Source organism: Symphalangus syndactylus, chromosome X (genome assembly GCF_028878055.3).
Source record: "Symphalangus syndactylus isolate Jambi chromosome X, NHGRI_mSymSyn1-v2.1_pri, whole genome shotgun sequence".
Classification (NCBI taxonomy): Eukaryota; Metazoa; Chordata; class Mammalia; order Primates; family Hylobatidae; genus Symphalangus; species Symphalangus syndactylus.
In genome coordinates, this window is record NC_072447.2 from 132,797,581 (window position 1) to 132,818,186 (window position 20,606).

Genomic DNA, 20,606 nt, shown 5'->3' on the forward strand with positions numbered 1-20,606 from the left:
GGATTTGTCCCCCAAGTCTTGGGACCTGGACTAGGTTCAGGAAGGTATAGGTGAGAGCATGCATGTAAGACCATGCTGGGCCCCTATGGGGAGCTTAGGAAATTTGAGGCCATCACTGACTTTCAAGGCTGATCTCAAGGAAGACACATGTGGTAGGACCATCAGACAGAATCCCTGGCTGCAGGGCCTGGGGCTGGCCCTGGAGGTGACCTCTGCATTCCTCCCTATCTTTCTTTCAGTTGGCACCACTCCTATTGTCACCTGGCTCCTCACTGAGATTCCTGCTGGAGGGCGTGTGGGCTTTGACCCCTTCCTCTTGTCCATTGGTATGCTCTTCCCTCAGTCCCTGAATTTGCTCATGCCAATCGGGGTGATTCAGCTTCCCTAGGATATAAAGAAATGGAACTTGGTAGAAGGAAGGGCGGTGGGACTATAAAGATAGAGCATTTGAAATTGTAGTTGCAGAATGTTTTGCAATGAGGATGTATTCATGGATTGTGTAATTAAAATATATTTAAAAGAATCAGTACAAATATTTTAAAATTCATGAGCACAGAGACCCAACCTAGAAGACTCAGTGAATCATTAGAGCTAGTGGATGAATAGGCCAGGATGTGCTTGAACCCAGAACCATCCTCTGTGCCCTGGAACCCTGCCAATGATGATGCTGGAATCACATGGTAACCCTCTTCTGGAAGGTAGCTTAGAAGGGTCAAAAGAGTTGGGAGGGCTTCTGAGTTTAAAAAAAAGGGGGCCCTGAGAATACAACTCCCTGAGTTCTGGGGCCTCAGACAGCTGGCAAGCCCATTCCCCCAAAGGGGAGTTCTCATGAATATGTACTGAAAGGCTTATGCTTTAGAACTGGCTTCTTTGCCAGCCTGTCCAATGGCCTGAACATCACCATTCCTTTTGACTGTGACATTGAAGCCCTGATAAAATAATTAGTGCCCGAAAGAAGGACCACCCACAGCCACTGGCAATGAAAAAGACAAGCTTGGCCAATTTGTGGCGGTCAGTGATAGAGTAGGCTCAGGGCATTAGGCTTGGAAAGCAGAAAGAGGATGAGAAACATACCCCAGCGTGGGCACACATGCCAGGGGTGGGGGGTGGGCAGGCTGCTGGGCAGGCTCTGGGCAGCTGGGCTGCAAAGGGAGGCAAAGGGAACCAGGACTAACTTTGCTTGAATCACAATTTTTCCTGAGGTGTAAATGGGCAAGGGATGACTGACTCCTTCTTGTCTCTGCAGACACCTGGGAGAGTTATGATCTGGCCCTCCAAGGCTCTAACAGACAGCTGGTGTCCATCACAACCAATCTTGTGGACCTGGTGTGGGGATCAGAAAGGCCACCGGTTCCTAATCAACCCATTTATGCCCTGCAGGAGGCATTCACAGGTGATTCAGTAAGCCCAGTTTCCTTCCCAACTTGTAGCAATGCAGGTCCCGGCTGCTGTTCCGTAGGTGGCAAACTTCATCATCAGAGGTACCAAAGTAGTGGTTTGCAAACCTTAGCATGCACCTGAGTCACCTGGGATGCTTGTTTAAAATGCAGATTTCAGGGCCCCCTCCCCTTGAGGAGTCTGAATCAAAATGTCCTCCGACCATATTTAGAAAACATTGGGTTAAAGAACGTTAGGATTTGAAGCAAGATGGAGCAGGAAGGGAGGAAAGAAGGGAAACAGAGAAAGATGAGAGAAAATATCCAACCCCTTTCAAGAGAGAAAAAATCATGATATGACTTGCTTGCCTGGTGGCGGAGACTGATCCATAATGAATCATTCAGACCTTTACTTCTGGCCCTCTTGTGATGAAGAATTTAGATCTGTGAGATGGCTGGGGTCAGATGGGCCAGGAGTGGACAGGAGAAGTAAATAACTAAGTTCAGAGTCATTCTGTAGCACAGATTACCATTCAGATTTTGCTGGACCAATCAGGAAAGTTAGAAAAATATAACATTGATAACCTTGACCCCGTTGACACTATCGAAATACGTCACAAAAGAACAGTATGTTGTAAGATTCCTGTAAGTCATAACTAAAGTCCTGACCAGGACCAGGCTACTGATTATGAATCAGTATCTTGGCCACCAACCACTCCTATCTCCCTGGGAATTCTGAATGAGCCAATGAACTTGGATTCCTAGTAACATTGATCAAGCCAAGAGATCCCTTTCCGCAAGCAAGTCCACATAATTTCTCATTTAGAAAGGAGCCAATACAGCAGGAGGGAGATATCAAAATAGCAGCCATGATGAAACAAGTGAAAATTGTGTCCATTTTTCTTTATCTGTTCTGATGTAACTTCTAGAATCATTCTTTCTGCATCTTGACACCATTTTTTAAGAAATTTGCTATCCAAGACTGTTAACTCATAAATAAAACTCATCTTATTCAGATAAAGAAAGTCAAAGTTATGTCGGGAAGGGGAGGGGAGAAAAGAGAAAAACCTTCCTGGGGCTGGGAGGGTTTTGTCACTTCCCAAAAGTGAGGGGATGCCAAGTCATCGCCCACTGCCAGTCTTCAAGAAAAAGGCACCTGGAGCTTGAATTTGGAAGCCGAAGAACAGAGTTCAGCTTCAATAAGCTTATAAAGACGAGAGAGACTTTCCAGCCACGGGCAGATTTTAAAGGCGAAAGGAGAGTGCAAAGGGCAGAACATGAAAAGTTTGCTACTCAAAGATACCGGTACGCACCAGACCGTTGAAATTTGGGTTCATTTGGTTTCTCAGAAAGGTATCATATTCCTGAACCTTGAAAACATAATTGCAAGTGAAAGAAGCCAGTCAGAGAAGGCCACATATTGTACAATTCCATTTGTATGAAATATCCAGCATTGGCAAATCCATAGAGACAAAATAGATTAGGGTTTTCCTGGGGCTCAGGAGAGGGGGGATAGGGAGTGACTCCTTAGTGAGTACAGGGTTTCCTTTGGGGATGATGAAAATTTTCTAGAATTAGATCGTGGCGATGGTTGCACAACACTGTGAGTGCTGAAAGCCACTGAATTGTGCACTTTAAAAAGATTAAAATGATACGTTTTATGTTATGTGTAAAATACACATAACATAAATTGTGTGTAAAATATGTAGCAAAATAAACCTACAAAATGTATTGTACCCAAAGCTTTGGTCATTGTTGAATAGTTTTACCTGTTTACATGAGATATTTTTCACAACATTAAGTTATTTATGCTCATATCTGAACCCAACTAGGACCCTTAATGTTTATGGCCTTCGGCCAGCAAATTCCTAGTCCTGCCTAGGGGTAGACTCTTTGAATATCTTGCAGGGGGCAGGGATAGAAGACGAAAACTAAAGTCGGGCCGGGCGTGGTGTCTCATGCCTGTAATCCCAGCACTTTGGGAGGCCGAGGCGGGCGGATCACTAGGTCAGGAGATCGAGACCATCCTGGCTAACACAGTGAAACCCCGTCTCTACTGAAAATACAAAAAAAAAAAAAAAAATTAGCAGGGCGTGGTGGTGGGCACCTGTAGTCCCAGCTACTCAGGAGGCTGAGGCAGGAGAATGGCTTGAACCCGGGAGGCGGAGCTTGCAGTGAGCCGAGATTGCGCCACTGCACTCCAGCCTGGATGACAGAGTGATAGAGCAAGACTCCGTCTCGAAAAAAAAAAAAAAAAAAAGAAAACTAAAGTCATAGAACCCAGATATAAGCATCCGAGAAAGGATGGTGCTGTGACACAGAGTTTAAGGACAGATTTGGAGACTGACAATGTTATCAAGATAGTACAGCGTCTGTACAGATTAAGAGTGTGGTCCATGCAGTCAGACAGACCAGAGTTCAAATCCCAACTCCACCTCTTGCATCCATGAAACCCTAGACAAGTCACTTTACCTCTCTGAATCCTCAGTTTCCTTATCTGTAAAATGGGATGGGTAAGAATTAGAACAATGCACATGGAGTGCTTAGCCCAGTACCCGTGGCTTAGTAAATACTGGGGTTACTGCAGAGAAGGTTGAACATGGCCCCAGCGCTACCCCTTTGTCCTTCAACTAGGACTGCTCTCTTGATCTCAGTCTGCATGATTATTTATTAATCAGAAAGATACAAAAGTTACTATATCTCAAGATACCATTCTGTGTGCTTTACAAATATTAATTCATTCCATCCTCATAGCAACCCTATTGAGGCAGATACTTATTATACTCCATCCCCATTTTACAAATGTGCAAAATGAGACACAGAGGGGTTAGGTAATTTGCCCAAGGTCACCCATCCAGTAATGGCAAAGCCAGGATTTGAGCCCCGTCTGGGTCCAGGGCCCGTGTCATTAATGAGTACACAAGTAAGTTTGTTTGAGGAAAGGGTTCTGCTGCTTTTTAAGAGGATGCAAAACTGTTACACTAAGGCTGACCTTCCAGGAACCGAGTGCCAAAGGCAAGGCCTGTCACTTACACTTTTTTTGGGCCCCTTTGCTTCCAGGGAGCACTTGGCAGGAGAAAGTATCTGGCGTCCGAAGCCAGATGCAGAAGCATCAAAAGGCCCCAACTGCCGTCCTTCTGTCGGAGCTTGAGGAGACAGCCTGTGAGTGTGGATTTGCAGACATGAGTGGGCGCCTGGGTCTCCCCAATGCCCCAAGCCTCCCGGGCCCTGCAGCACAGAGCTAGCTCTTCCCCAAATAACCATGTGCCCACCAGTTCTTGAGAACTCCATGGCCACAGCCCATGGGAACGAAGAAGGGTAAGGGGACAGGAGCTCATGGCTGCAGAAAAAGGACAAAAGGCAGCCCTGAGCAAGCTGGGACCAGCCCACAGGCCACCAGATGAACGAACTGACCATGGCAGCAAAGTGCTTCCGTCCCATTAAGGGGAGGAGGACCAGTAAATGCCTCCCAACAACTTAGCCACTACCCTAGGGCACTCACACTCCCAGCTTTAGCACCCAGTGGGACTCTACTCTTTCCGACATGGCTCAGGACTTCTTGTCTGATCCCTATGGCTGGGCTTCAGATATTCCAGGGACCCACTGGAACTGTGTGCTGACTGCTAAGTATCTGCATTTTTCTGGGGGGAAAGATCCATAACTCTCAACAGCATCTCAAAGACATCCACTCCCCCACCCCCCAAAAAAAAGATTGAGTAACATGCAGAGGTAGATGATGCAAGCATGCTGTTGGTAATCTTTGGGGGCCAAAGGAAACAGTGGGGCAAAAGTGTCAGAAATGCTTGCCTCAGGCCGGGTGCGGTGACTCATGCCTGTAATCCCAGCACTTTGGGAGGCCAAGGTGGGCGGATCACCTGAAGTCAGGAGTTCAAGACCAGCCTGACCAACATGTTAAAACGCCATCTCTACTAAAAATACAAAAATTAGCTGGGCATGGTGGCGGGCACCTGCAATCCCAGCTACTTGGGAGGCTGAGGCAGGAGACTTGCTTGAACCTGGGAGGTGGAGATTGCAGTGAGATCTTGCCACTGCACTCCAGCCTGAGCGACAGAGCAAGATACTGTCAAAAAAGAAAGAAAAGAAAGAAAGAAAGAAAGAAAGAAAGAAAGAAAGAAAGAAAGAGAAAGAAAGGAAGCAAGGAGGGAAGGAAGGAAAGGAAAAGAAAGAGGAAAAGAAAAGCTTGCCTCAGGCAGATCAGCATTAAATAGTCCTTGTCAATTCTCTTCCCAGGGCTCTTCAACCTTCGAGCCAGTGACATCCCCTATAACCCCTTCTTCTATTCCTACACGCTGCTCACAGACTCTTCTATTAGGTATGGCTTTTCCTTAGCTTGCTGTTGTGGACTTTCTCCAACTTCCACCCTCTCGATGCCCCACCACTGATCCTGCCTTAACATACAGCCCTCTGGCTGCCCATCAGCTCGGTGCCTGCCCCAGCACAACCCTTTAGAAAACCCCCTGTTGGCTTTTCCTGACTCTTTAAACCTCTGTCCCTGTTGAATCCCAAATCTGGTCTGCTTGGCTCCCTGGGACTGGCTTCCTTTGACCTCCAGGAACAACGGGACTGTGACTGCCTCTGGTCCTTTGCATCCTTAGCAGATGCTCAGGACCCTCCTTGTCTTCCCACCCCACCCAGATTGTTTGCAAACAAGAGTCGCTTTAGCTCCGAAACCTTGAGCTATCTGAACTCCAGTTGCACAGGCCCCATGTGTGTGCAAATCGAGGATTACAGCCAAGTTCGTGACAGCATCCAGGCCTACGCATTGGGAGATGTGAGGATCTGGATCGGGACCAGCTATACCATGTATGGGATCTATGAAGTGATACCCAAGGTGGGTTTGCCAGGCCCCAGCCCAAGCCAGGCACCAATCCCCACTCTAGGCCTGAGAAGTCTTAACCTAAAGTGGGGTGAAGCCCCTCAGCCATTCAGTCACTTGGTCAGCCAACAACTGTGCAGTGAGTTCCCTTCTTGGCCTAACTGGGAAGAGACAGAAGAGGAAACAGGGATAGCCGTCCAGAGAGCTCATAAAATTGTCAGGAGGCTGGAGAGTATACGGCCTGACCTAGCAGAGACTTTGGACTCAGCCAAACTTGAAAAGGAATTCCAGCTCTGTCCCTAACTAGCTGTGCAGTGACTTTGGACAAGCAACTTAGCAAATCTGGGTATTTTTCTTCACCTATAAAATGGCAATAAGAGTCCCAACCTTGCAGGAGTTGCTCAGTGGAGATTTAAAGGAGATAGTGTATATGGCTGACACATGGTAGCATCCAATAAATGGTAGCTGTCATGATATGCACAGGAAACTTACACCGTCAGGACAGCCTGTCGATTGACTCAGGCCAGACTCTGATCCATCCCAGAGTGCTGGTGGGATCCAAAGACAGGGAGTTCACTGCCAAGCAAGGCAGTGTCAATCAAGGAAGCCTTCCTGGAAGGAGAGAGGGTTCAGCTGGACGTGGAAAACTAGGAAAGACAGAAAGCACACAGAGTAGAGAGCATTGCCACGAAACGGTGGCAAATCTCACTTCTGCTGGGTCCTCCTGCCAGTCCTCTGAAAACACTCCTATGCCATGGAGACCTCCTTTACTGTGCCTCCAGACCTGTGCCCCCAGACCTCCTTTTCTCCTCCCTGCCCCCAACAGGAGAAACTCGTGACAGACACCTACTCCCCAGTGATGATGACCAAGGCAGTGAAGAACAGCAAGGAGCAGGCCCTCCTCAAGGCCAGCCACGTAAGTCCACGTTCAGGCAGACATGGCCTTTTGGGAGTATCCAGCCTAATGAGTTAGAAAGGAAAGGCCTCCAGAAGAGCCTGAAGAAGACCCTCAATGAAACAAAGAAGCAAGCTGGGCGCGGTGGCTCACGCCTGTAATCCTAGCACTTTGGGAGGCCAAGGTGAGAGGATTGCTTGAGCTCAGGAGTCCGAGACCAGCCTGGCCAACATGGTGAAGCCCCGTCTCTACTAAAAATACAAAAATTAGCCAGGTGTGGTGGCGGTCACCTGTAGTCCCAGCTACTCAGGAGGCTGAGGCATGAGAATTGCTTGAACCTGGGAAGTAGAGGTTGCAATGAGCTGAGATCGTGCCACTGCACTCCAGCTTGGGTGAGACTAGGTAAAAAAAAAAAAAAAAAAAAAAGAAGAAGAAGAAGAAGAAGAAGGAAAGAAAGGAAAGAAAGAAAGAAAGAAAAAGAGAAGGAAAGAAAGAAAGAAAGAAAGAAAGAAAGAAAGAAAGAAAGAAAGAAAGAAAGAAAGAAAAAGCAGACACCAAATTATTCCTGGGTGCCCACATGCACCACATATCCTTGCCTCCAATATAGTACAGTGGTTTACAGCACGGGCCCTGGAGCTAGGGTGCCTTGAGTTCAAACCCCAGCTCCACCCAATTCCTAACTAGGTGACCTTGACCAAGTCATTTTACCTCTCTGGGCCTCAGTTACCCCATCTGTAAAATGAGGATCATAACAGTAATCTTACAGCATATGGTTGTTGTGAGAATTCAATGAATATGTATATTGCTCTGAGCACTGCCTAGCACATTCTAAGTGTTAAATAAGTGTTAGCTATAATCATTTCCTCACACTGGCAAGAGGATGGCTCAATTTTTAAAAAAGAATTCTTGTTAAAATTAAGATAAACCACCTCATTTAAAAAAAAAAAAACTTTGTCTTATAGGAAATTTTAAACACACGCAAAGATAGAGAAAATAGCCTCATAATCTCCAGTGCCCCTTCATCCAGCTTCAATAATCCTTGACTCATGGCCATTCTTGTTTTGTCTATAACCCCATGTTCATTACCACCACCACCACCCCCTGTGCTGCTGGATTCTTTTAAAAGTAAATCCTAGATAGCGTGTCATTTCTGCCGTCAACACAGAACTCTTTCAAAAACAGGAACACACTATGATCATATATAAACACTAACAAGAATTCTTTGACATCAAATAGCCAGTGTTTTTAAAGCTCCACATCCTGGAGCAGCTATCTGATCTCCATCATCTTGGAGCCTGTGGCTGCAACCAGACCTCAGCCGGCTCCTCTGTTTCCCTGCTTCCCCAACTCCAGGTGCGGGACGCTGTGGCTGTGATCCGGTACTTGGTCTGGCTGGAGAAGAACGTGCCCAAAGGCACAGTGGACGAGTTCTCGGGGGCGGAGCTCGTGAACAAGTTCCGAGGGTGAAGAGCCACGGCCGCCCTTTTTGGCTGACTGTCTTTTAGTGTGGCAGTGGGGGCAGGGAGGGGGAATTTGTCCCCTTACTTAGCAGAAAGGAAGATCCTCCTCATATGTGTGCTGGGTTGGGGAGGGCTCTGGAGAACAAGGAGTGACAGGTTCTTGGGTGGTCGGGGAGTTAAGCAGGGGGCGTTGGATGATATTTCCCGCCCCGCTGAAAGCAGGACAACTCGAAGGGCCACAACCCAATAGCGTCCCCTAGTGTCTGCTTCAGGCACAGTCTGAATCTCCCTGGGGGGTGCTGTGGCTCAGACCAGGTCAGCCCCTGGACCACTTGAGAATACCAGGTAGGGAGGAGGATTCCCGAAGGCATGCTTGGCCCAGGTCAGGGCTGGATTGTAGGTTTAAGGTACAGGATGCTCTTCCAGGACTGGGGGAGATTTCAGATACAGAAAGCTGGGTTTCTTCACTCCTATCCATAAAATGGAGGTGGAGAGGAAATAATTGGTGTCTACAGTGTGTCCTCTGATCTTCCTCTATAAATGACAGGTCAGGGCTTGGGGAGATGGAACCAGGAGGTGAGGGCTGGGAGAGCCAAATCGTGTCCAGTTGAGAGGTAGAGGCAGCCGTGACCTTCATTGGATTTGATTAGATATCCCAGGCCAGCCTAGTCCAGGGGCCCATTCATTGACCATGCCTTGCCTTGCACTTTCCAGAGAAGAACAGTTCTCCTCCGGACCCAGTTTTGAAACCATCTCTGCTAGTGGTCTGAACGCTGCCCTGGCCCACTATAGGTACTTGAGGAAAAAGAATTTTCTAGGGCCCTGTTGGGGGATCCTGTTGTGTGTGTAGAGGAACAGAGTGAGGGGAGGGGGATGTTCTGGGACCTGAGTCCACGTTGAAGGTCCGAGGCCCTTAGCCCTGTGGGGGCTGGGAGAGGAGCTCAGTGTGGAGTAGGGAGTTGCCTTGTAATGAAAAGGCCTGAGTGCTGGAGGCTGGGGGACCTGGAAGGAAGACACCAATGCTGTTGGATGCTTTTCCCTGGCTTCCCGTGTGTTGCTTATGTTAGCTAATGCTTAAAGCTCACAAGCTCACATGGAGAGAGGTCTGTTCACTCAGCCTGAACCAACCAAGGTGGGCCCAAGATACAGGCTAGCCAGGTGTTTGGCCCTATAGAAAACAAACCCCTAAGAAAAGCTGACCAGCTGCCTCTGCCTGGCATGCGCACAGCAGGGAGAGGTCAATGCCCTCCAAGGGAGTGCCTGACATGTCCCAGAATTCCCTCTCCTGGTGTCCCCTGGTGTCTTCCACGCCTTCGGCTGCCTTGCCCCAGCCCCTCCTACCCACTCGGGCTAGAGTGGCAGGGTGGATGCTCCTCGGCTTTACCACCTCTTGCTCTGCAGCCCCACCCTGGAGGTATCCTCCCTTCCTGCGCTCTGCTTCTTCTCAGGGCCCTCTGCTCTCGGAGGCAGCAGGAAGTTAGAGACAAAGGGCCGGAGGGAACATCTGGGTAGAGGCCCCGCTCTTTGCTGCTTTACCGTGCATCCTCATGCAAGCCCCTTGGCCTCCATAGGCCTGTTTCTCCTTACGGAAAAGGAGACAGCTGAGCTGGGGAGTCTCTAGGGCTCTCCCAGCTCTCACATTCTGGGCTTCACCCTCTCTCTCCTCCTTGGGGACCAGGGCCTGGCTCAGCCAGGTGCAGGATTAACAGATGTGTGCCGAGGACAGCAGCAACGGAAGCTGAGTTCTCTTCCAGGGCCCTTTGGGATAGAATGACTTCCTCCAGAGGGACTGGCCTGGAAGTCCAGGCCCCAGAGGTCCTCCCACCAAGGCCTCCCACGTGACCCAGTGCAGGGTTAGGCTGCCCCTCTCAGCATTCTCTCCCCTTCTCAGCCCGACCAAGGAGCTGAACCGCAAGCTGTCCTCAGATGAGATGTACCTGCTGGACTCTGGGGGGCAGTACTGGTATGTACCCCTCACCTCACCCTAGCCTGGATGTCTCTGCTCAGACCTCCTGAGCCTGCCAAGAGTCAGCCAAAGCTTTCCCTTCCTGGGCCACGGATTCTTCGTCTGAGAAAGGAGAGACCTGGAATGAGCCCCGAACATCCTTCCCATTTTCACACATGGGGGTCCCTACACAGTGGGAAATACACACGGGCTAGAATAGTGGCAGGACCCAGGCAGCACCTCTGTGGGAATTAGGAAAAGACTCCCTTTGCTCAAGTTACTGTTTTTTGTGGGTTGTTTGTTTGTTTGTTTTTTGACAGACTCTCACTCTGTCGCCCAGGTTTGGAGTGCAGTGGCACGATCTTGGCTCACTGCAACCTCTGCATCCCGGGTTCAAGTGATTCTCCTGCCTCAGCCTCCCAAGTAGCTGGGATTACAGGTGTCCACCACCATGACCGGCTATATATATATATATATATATATATATATATATATATATATATATTAGTAGAGATGGAGTTTCACCATGTTGGCCAGGCTGGTCTCAAACTCCTGACCTCAGGTGATCCACCTGTCCCAGCCTCCCAAGGTGCTGGGATTACAGACATGAGCCACCATGCCCAGCCTCAAGTAAAATGTTTTCTAAGTCCACGTATTATTACACAGTCTGAACAACTATACTCAATGTCCCTGCCTGGCTACACAAACACATATACCCTACTGTCATCCACTCGTGCACACCCTGGACACCCCCACACCACCAATGTCATGAAGACTTCTCAGCCCCCTCTTCCCCATGGCACTGTTCAGGGTGAAGGTGGGGGCAGATGAGAGAAGCAACCCTTTCGATGGGCTACCTTTGTACAGTGTACAACCTGAATGCTCAGGCATGACAGCCGTGCAGAATAGGCTAACCCGGCCAGGAGTGGTGGCTCACACCTGCAATCCCAGCACTTTGGGAGGCTGAGGCGAGCAGATCACCTGAGGTCAGGAGCTTGAGACCAGCCTGGGCAACATGGTGAAACCCCATCTCTACTAAAAATACAAAACTTTTCCGGTTGTGGTGGAGCATGCTTCCCAAAGGAATCTGAGACAGGAAAATCGCTTGAACCCGGGAGGCGGAGATTGCAGTGAGCGGAGATCGTGACACTGCACTCCAGTCTGAGCAGTAGAGTAAGACTGGAAAGAAAGAAAAGAAGAAAGAAAGAAAGAAAGAAAGAAAGAAAGAAAGAAAGAAAGAAAGAAAGAAAGAAAGAAAGAAAGAAGGAAAGAAGGGAGGGAGGGAGGGAGGGAGGGAGGGAGGGAGGGAAGGAAGGAAGGAAAGAAGGAAGGAAGGAAGGAAGGAAGGAAGGAAGGAAGGAAGGAAGGAAAGAAAGAAAAGAATAGGCTAACCCCATTCCTTCCAAACGTGTGACCAATCATTCACACCAGAGTTGAGCTGAGCTAAGCTGACCTGAAAGATCTTCCCTTCTCATTGAGGAAGGAAGTGTGGGAAGTGTGGGGTGGGACAAAAGAAGGGCCATACTGAACTCATGGAGGAGCAAGGAGTAGTTTCAAATGGTTTCCCAGCCTCTATCCTGTGGAAATGGTGAATGTGCTAACAACAGAGGCTCTTTGCTTGTTCTTAGCACAGCTCTAGGGGATCCAGAGTAGCAGGGGCTCAGCTTAGCAGCCTTTGCTGGTTAGGAGTTCGATGCTGTGTGTGCTTGAGATGGCCAACGAGCAAAGGGGAAGTGAATTTGTGGGGGCGTTGCTGGAATGGGGTGTGCTCAGAGTAGGGTGAGGCCGGGGAAATAGTCACCTCACTTCCTCTTCTTTCCTTCTGAAGAAGAAGGTCACCACACCCCAAGACCCAAGGAGGAGCCCCAGGGCCCTGGGACCATTTCTCCCCTCTCCCTCACCAAGGCATGATCACAGGGGCCATCCTGTGGCAACTGCTGCAGCTGGGAGTTGGGAGTCAGACCTTGGGACTGAGGCTTCACCTAACTGGAACTCAGCAAATCACTGGGTCAGATCCGTGTTTGCCACGGAGAGGACTGTGTGGAGAGGTAGTGCTTGCTCTAGGCCTGGCTTCACTGAGGTTCAGAGAGGGAAACAGCCGCATGGCCTCAATGGCCTCTTCTGTGAAGTGGGGATAATGAGGCCTCCTCTGCCATTCTTCCCAGGGAGCAGCAAAAGTGTCCTATAAATGGTCAATAACTATCTGAATATGAGAGTGTTATGATAACATAGTCTCTCTGGACCTCAGTTTTCCCAGCTGTAAAAAGAGGACAATCCCCTTTCTGCCTCCCAGGAAGCCTGGAAGAAGCCTTGCTTTCATAACCAGCCAGACCCAAGGAAACCCAGATCAACAGAACAGCCAAAATGAGTGGGATGGGAGAGGAGTGTGTAGGGTGGGGAGTCACACTTGTCAGACAACTTAGTAACTTTTAACTTGATAGCTTTGCAGAGGCCTTTCACACATAGGTGCTGAAGAGGGGCTTTTGATTATGGTAGCTGTCTTCTTCCTTTCGCTGTCCACCCATCCCATCCCAGCCCTGCCACTTGTGCAAAGCACACAGAAAGCACATGGCCCCAGTCCCTAGCCCCAGGCATTTGGCAGAGCAGGACATGTTGGTTTTCCTTCTCCACAGGGACGGGACCACAGACATCACCAGAACAGTCCACTGGGGCACCCCCTCTGCCTTCCAGAAGGTAAGCATGGGCCCAGATTTCCCCTCGCCACCCTCCCCCAAGGGGGCACCCAAGCAATCAAGATCCCTTCCATTTCAGAGGCTAAAGCTGAAGCTCAGAGAGGTTAAGTAATTTGCCCAAGGTGACACCATTGGTGCCGGAAAACCCAGTGCTCCCTGCTGCCTCCCCGGGGATATTTCAGGCCACTGACAAGGCCTCAGCCCAAGCTGAGCCTCATCCTATTCTGGTAAATCAGTGCACAAATTTTTTTTATTGTTGCCTGTGTGCCTGGCCCCTGTACTCAGCAGAAAGGAGAAAGAAAGTCATCCCAAGTGGAGGAAAACGGCACAAGTGAAGCCTCCGCGGTGGAAAAGAGCCAGAGGTGTTCAGGAAACAGCGAGGGCTGGCCAGCTGGGGCAGAGGCGAGGGTATTGTCTCTGTGCACCAGAGGGCCCTGGGGGTGGAGTAGCGAGCTGCCATCATGCTGCATGCAGCAGGCCGGCTATGGGGCAGACATTGTGCTGGAAACAGAGAGGGGAACAAAATGCTGTCCAGGTCTCCAGGAGCTCACAGTTTAGCGGCGGAGTCTGCTGCCTCTGGCTGTACTGCACAAAGTGACAAGCCTGTGCGTGTGTGTGGTGACGGAGATTGACCACATCGCCTCTGGAAGTGACCAGAAGAGGCCACTGTCAGCCCACCTCCCTCCCCTGACAGAGGAAGGCTAAGCTGCCAAGTCAGCAAACCTCAACCCTCATGAAAGGCCTTAAGAAAACTCAGCAGCCGTCACAACCACAGGAATGAGAGCACTAAACTTCCGTGAAGCATGCGCGCTGTTGGCAGCACCTTCTGTACATTAGTCTGCCCGCCTCTCCCAACAAGCTTAGGAGCTAGGTTCTGTTATCTTCCCATGGCAGATAAGGAAACCGAGGCACACAGCAATTAAAGTCGCCTGCCCAAGGTCTCAGAGTGAGTGGATGAGTCAGGATTCAGCCCAGGGAGTCACAGCCTCGGTTCACCACCACCAAGTGTCTCCTGCACATATTGTAATGATCCTCATAGACCAGCCAGAGGGAAGCACGTGATGGAGCCCCAGCTTTGGGAAGGCCCTCCTCAGCCTCTGCTAGCCATCTTGCAGAACCCGGGCAGCCACACATGACGACGCAACTCACCCCACCCTGCCCACACACACCCAGGCCTGGGTCCTGCACCGTGTATCCATAGGCCAAGCAGCTGGAAACTCCCCTGGCTCCTCCTCCCGTCCTCCACATCACCTCTTCCTCTCCCCATCAGGAGGCGTACACCCGTGTGCTGATAGGAAATATTGACCTGTCCAGGCTCATCTTTCCCGCTGCTACATCAGGTGGGTTTCAGAAACCAGGCTGGACACAGCCTCAGGCCCTGATTTCACAGGACTCAGACCATTACCCTGGGAGACTGGTGGGGCAAGGATTTTGTCATCATCCCATCCCTTATGTAGATGAGAAAATCCAGCCTAGAGAGAGAAACCGGCTTGCCCAAGGTCACACAGAAGGTTAGCAGGAGACCCAGGCCTTGAACCCAAGTTTCCTGCCTCTTAATCTAACACTGTTGCTCAGAGGTGGGAGAGATCAGTGGGCCACAGCAGTTATGGGAGGATTCTTAGAGGAATTAGGTGTCAAAGTGCAAAGCCCTGACAGATGGGGAGAAATGACAGTAGAGGCATCAATCCAGGTAATGGATACAATGTATGGTAAGCTGGAGATAGTGATGGGCTGGTCTGGCTAGGGAACCACTAACTCCATCCATCAGCCCTTCTCCATCCCAACCCAACATCATTGCATTAGTGCATGCTTAGCGGCCTCTCAGGGGCCCCTCTTCTTAGGCACCACTCTGATAGTGGAGCAGGAAGGGGCAAGGTGGACAGTCTTCGGTAAAGCCATCTGACTGGGGTCAATCTCTCTTCCCTTCCAGGGCGAATGGTGGAGGCCTTTGCGCGCAGAGCCTTGTGGGATGCTGGTCTCAATTACGGTCACGGGACAGGCCACGGCATTGGCAACTTCCTGTGTGTGCATGAGTGTAGGTGTCTCCTCAGCACTCCCCAGGACCCCCCCTTTTATTATACCCTCTATGAAGGTAGAGCATTTCACAGGTATGGAAATGACAAAGACCCACAAAGATGCCATGATCTACCCAAGGTTACCCAGCTCCACAGGGTAAGGCCAGTCCTGCTGGCTGCTTGGCATTCAAGAGGGCACCAGAAAGAGGGTCAAGGCCTAGTGGCTAACTTGTATAGACCCCACAGAAATAAAAGCCAGAGCCAGCTGCATGTGGTGACTCACACCTGTAGTCCCACTGCTTTGGGAGGCCAAGGTGGGAGGATCACTTGAGGCCAGGAGTTTGAGATCAGCCTGGGAAACACAGCAAGACCCTGTCTCTACAAAAGAAATGTTTTAAGTATCCAGGTATGGTGGCATGTGCCTGTAGTCCCGGCTACTTGGGAGGCTGAGGTGGGAGGATCCCAGGAGGTCAAGGCTGCAGTGAGCCATGATGGCGCCACTGCACTCCAGCCTAGGCAACACAGCAAGACCCCTCTCAATACCTAAATAAATAATAAAAGCCAGAGCCAATCTGATGTGTGCCAGGCCCAGGCAGACAATGATGTAATGGACCTGTGCTCATAGAGATGCTCTGGGATCCACACTTATCTGCTCTTCCTTGGAAGCTGCGCTCTTCCAAGCTGGTGAGTATAGGAGAACTGATACCATGTTTATGTCTTCCTTTCTAGGGCCAGTGGGATTCCAGTCCAACAACATCGCCATGGCCAAGGGCATGTTCACTTCCATTGGTATGGCCCTCAGGCCCCTCTACCTCACCACTCCATCCCAGAACAGGGCTAGCCCAGGACTGCAGTCTAGAGTGTACCAGACTTCAGAGGAGCACAGCAGGCACTAGTACAGCTTGGGACTCACCTCCCCATTCCCACCACTACGCCCAGCCCCAAATGGCTTGTCCCACCCCAATTCCAGCTCCCCTCAGCTCAGACCCTCTTTTTGCTCTTGGGAGTTGGTTCCCATCTGCATATTCAGACGAGATCAGGCGCGTTCAGGGTGGTATGGCCTTAGACTCAGCGGTATATCCAGACTCTGGAGTTGCCAAATGCTGGAGTAACAGGACAGTGGCATCCAGGGAGATGGGAGTACCTTCAGGACCCAAGTGGGTTTTTAGGGCTTCCCTGCTGGACTACAGGGAAGAGAGGGTGAGTCAGAGATGCCCCTGTGGGGGATCTGAGGCCTGACAGGGATGAGTTGCCTCTGCTTAGCCAACAAGCATCTAACCAGTTGTGGGGCTGCCAGAGTCAACAGCCAGGGAACAGCCAGGCAGCCAGTCCCTCCAGCCACTCATCAGTAGGTACAGGAAGCCTGAGCTTGGGCCCTCTCCCAGCTTAATGCCACCAGCATCTCTGTGTCTCCCAGAACCTGGTTACTATAAGGATGGAGAATTTGGGATTCGTCTCGAAGACGTGGCTCTCGTGGTAGAAGCAAAGACCAAGGTAAACCGCCACCAGGATGGGCTGGAGGTGTGGGCAGCATGTCAGTGACTTTGGGCTGCATGGGAGGAAAGGGGAGAGGAAGATCAAAGGAGAAGGGCATTTAGTGAACAGGCATGAATTTATTTGGTGTCTTCCTTAGGAATTCCATAAGTCAGGCTTTTCAAACTCGCTTGCACATTTGAATCACCCAGAGAGCTTTCTGGTGCTTTAAATGCCCATGCCCAGGCCCCATTCCAGACCAAGTGAATCAGTATCCCTGCCCCATATCATTGGTTCTCAATGCACATAATAATCGCCAGGGGAGCTTGTTAGAAGTAAAGATTCTGTATAATAGCAGCCAACAAGATAAAATACCTAGATGTAAACTTAAAAAGACTTACATGGAGAAACTCTCTACTAAGGGACATAAAAAAGATTTAAGTAAATGGTGCTCTCTGGAGAGAAGCCTCAATATTATGAAGATATCATTTTTCTCTAAATTAATCTATAAATTCAAGACAACCTCAATTCCAGTGCTAACTGGATACTTTTGTAACTTCACAAAATGATAGTAAAGTTTATTTGTAAAAATAAACATGTGAAGATAGCTAGGAAAATTCTGAAAAAGAAGAGCAGGGCCAGGTGCAGTGCCTCATGCCTGTAATCCCAGCACTCTGGGAGGCCAAGGCAGGAGGATCACTTGAGCTCAGGAGTTTGAGACCAGCCTGGGCAACATGGCGAGACCCCATCTCTACAAAAAATACAAAAAAAATTAGCTGGACGTGGTGTCATGCACCTGCAGTCCCAGCTACTCGGGAGGCTGAAGTGGGAGGAAGGTCTGAGCCTAGGGAGGTTGAGGCTGCAGTGAGCCGTGATCACGCCACTGCACTCTAGCCTCGGTGACAGAGCAAAACCCAATCTAAAAAAAAAGCAATAAGAAAAGCCAGTCCTCTCAAATTTGAACACAAACTACCATAACTAAAACAGTATGACACTGGAGATGAAATAGACAGCTGTAACAATGAAACAGAACAATTAGTCCAGAAATAAACCCTCTTATTCCCATAAACAACATGGGAATTTAGTTTCCAAGAAAGCTCATTTTGCAAAACAGTAAGAAAAAATGATTATTCAGCAAATGGACAGGGGGAATAAATGGCTAATCATTTGGGGGGATTAAACTGAATAACCTCCAAAATAAAATTCCAGATGGACCAAAGTTTTAAGGTGAGCAATGAGACCACAAAAGATGTAGAGGAAAACCTATATCAATTCATTTATAATCTCAGGGTGGAAAAGAGTCTTTCTGTGCAAGACCAGAAGCCATGAAGGAAAAGATTAATAACTCTGACTAAATAGAAAATAGAAACAATGTTTATGGAAACAATGCCATAAACAAAGCCAAGAGATGTGTGACAAATATAGCACATATCACAGAGAGAGGGTGAATTTTCATATTTACCATGAGCTTTTACAAATCCATAAGACAAAAATAGGCAAAACAGGAAAAAATAGGGCAAAGGACATGAAAAGGCAATTCACTAAAATTAACACCAAATGGTCCACATGCATGTGGAAAGATGCTCAAGTTCATCCTTAAAGAAATACAAGGCCAGGCGCGGTGGCTTACGCCTGTAATCCCAGCACTTTGGAAGGCCGAGGCGGGTGGATCACCTGAGGTCAGGAGTTCGAGACCAGCCTGACCAACATGGAGAAACCCCGTATCTACTAAAAATACAAAATTAGCCGGGTGCGGTGGTGCATGCCTGTAATCCCAGCTACTCAGGGGACTGAGGCAGGAGAATCACTTGAACCTGGGAGGCGGAGGTTGCGGTGAGCCAAGATCATGCCATTGTACTCCAACCTGGGCAATGAGAGCAAAACTCTGTCTCAAGAAAAAAAAAAATACAAATCAGGGCCAGGCGTGGTGGCTCACACCTGTAATTCCAACACTTTGGGAGGCAGAGGCCAGCAGATCACTTGAGGTCAGGAGTTCAAGACCAGCCTGGCCAACATGGTGAAGCCCCATTTCTACTAAAAATACAAAAATTAGCCAGGCGTGGTAGTGCATGCCTGTAATCTCAGCTACTCAGGAGGCTGAGGCAAGAGAATCGCTTGAACCTGGGAGATGGAGGTTGCAGTGAGCCGAGATCACACCACTGCACTCCAGCCTGGGCGACAGAGGGAGAATCTGTCTCTAAAAAAAGAAGAAGAAGAAAAAGAAAGAAAGGAGAAGGGAAAAAAAAAAGTATCTTTCTTGCTCAGTTTCCTTCCTGAGAACATTTCAGGCACACACAGCATGTGTATCTATCTATGTATATATTTTGAAAATTCAAACCAAACGGATTCTACCGTACATACTTTTCTGCACCCTCCTTCCCTGCCCCACTGCCCCTTACTTAATAATAAACCTAGGAGAGTGCTCTACAATAGCGCAGGGAGATCTATTTCATTCTTTTTAAGGGTTGTGGAAGAGCCTATAGTATGTGGATGTCCCATGATTTATTTAACCAACCGTGGATATTGAGGCTGTTTCCAAATTTTTACTATATTTGCCATCAATGCTACAAATCAACCTTACTGTATAAACATCTTGGTGAGCTTTTGGGACTATATCCAGAAGGTACATATCTGGCGTAGGGATTTCCGAGACAAAAAGTGCTAGGATTTTTAATAGGTAATTTGATAGATATTGTCAAACTGCCCTCCAGAAAGGTTGCACCGATTGTGCTTTCTCCAACAGTGTGTGAGAGTGCCCATTTCCTCACATACTCACTAGCACTGAGAATCATCAAAGTCACTAATTTTTCCAATCTGATAGGTGAAACATGGTATTCTATTGTTGTTTTGACTTGTATTTCTTTCTTTTCTTTTCTTTTTTTTTTTTTTTTTTTTTTTTTGACGGAGTCTCCCTCTTTCTCCCAGGCTGGAGTGCAGTGGCGAGATCTTGGCTCACCGCAACCTCCGCCTCCCGAGTTCAAGTGATTCTCTTGCCTCAGCCTCTTGAGTAGCTGGGATTACAGGTGCACATCACCACGACTGGCTAATTTATGTATTTTTAGTAGAAACAGGGCTTCACCATGTTGGCCAGGCTGGTCTTGAACTCCTGACCTCAGGTGATCCACCTGCCTCGGCCTCCCGAAGTTCTGGATTACAGGCGTGAGCCACCACACCCAGCCTTGTATTTCTTTAACGATGAACTTGAGCATCTTTCCACATGTATGTGGACCATTTGGTGTTAATTTTAGTGAATTGCCTTTTCATGTCCTTTGCCCTATTTTTTCCTGTTTTGCCTATTTTTGTCTTATGGATTTGTAAAAGCTCATGGTAAATATGAAAATTCACCCTCTCTCTGTGATATGTGCTATATTTGTCACACGTCTCTTGGCTTTGTTTATGGCATTGTTTCCATAAACATTGTTTCTATTTTCTATTTAGTCAGAGTTATTAATCTTTTCCTTCATGGCTTCTGGTCTTGCACAGAAAGACTCTTTTCCACCCTGAGATTATAAATGAATTGATGTAGGTTTTCCTCTACATCTTTTGTGGTTTCAGCCTCCCGAGTAGCTGGGACTACAGGCGCCCACCACCATGCCCAACTAATTTTTGTATTTTTAGTATAGAGTAGAGACAGGATTTCACCATGTTGGTAATGCTGGTCTTGAACTCCTGACCTCAAATGATCCACCCACCTCAGCCTCCCAAAGTGCTGGGATTACAGGCGTGAGCCATCCATTGTACCTGGCCTCTTTTTTTTTTTTTTTTAGAGACAGGGTCTCACTCTGTTGCCGAGGCTGGAGTGCAGTGGCACGATCACAGCCCACTGCAGCCTTGACCTCCTGGGCTCAGGTGATCCTCCCACCCTTCCACCTCAGCCTCCCAAATAACTAGGACTATAGATGGACACTACCA

At 48.8% G+C, this 20,606-nt stretch overlaps 1 protein-coding gene and 1 long non-coding RNA gene across 2 annotated transcripts in view; one reads left to right on the forward strand and one right to left on the reverse strand.

The window, feature by feature from the left end:
- Positions 1-20,606, reverse strand: part of LOC134735999 (uncharacterized) — a 56,817-nt gene that overhangs the window by 29,979 nt on the left and 6,232 nt on the right. The window lies entirely within an intron of this gene.
- Positions 1-20,606, forward strand: part of XPNPEP2 (X-prolyl aminopeptidase 2) — a 30,832-nt gene that overhangs the window by 7,381 nt on the left and 2,845 nt on the right. The window contains exons 6-19 of the mRNA XM_055268204.2: positions 240-326; positions 1,247-1,393; positions 4,437-4,538; positions 5,628-5,709; positions 6,033-6,228; positions 7,040-7,129; positions 8,462-8,571; positions 9,283-9,360; positions 10,460-10,531; positions 13,147-13,207; positions 14,477-14,546; positions 15,137-15,241; positions 15,951-16,010; positions 16,639-16,715. Coding sequence (XP_055124179.1) covers positions 240-326; positions 1,247-1,393; positions 4,437-4,538; positions 5,628-5,709; positions 6,033-6,228; positions 7,040-7,129; positions 8,462-8,571; positions 9,283-9,360; positions 10,460-10,531; positions 13,147-13,207; positions 14,477-14,546; positions 15,137-15,241; positions 15,951-16,010; positions 16,639-16,715 — 1,337 coding nt within the window. The remainder of the gene's footprint in view (positions 1-239; positions 327-1,246; positions 1,394-4,436; positions 4,539-5,627; positions 5,710-6,032; positions 6,229-7,039; positions 7,130-8,461; positions 8,572-9,282; positions 9,361-10,459; positions 10,532-13,146; positions 13,208-14,476; positions 14,547-15,136; positions 15,242-15,950; positions 16,011-16,638; positions 16,716-20,606) is intronic.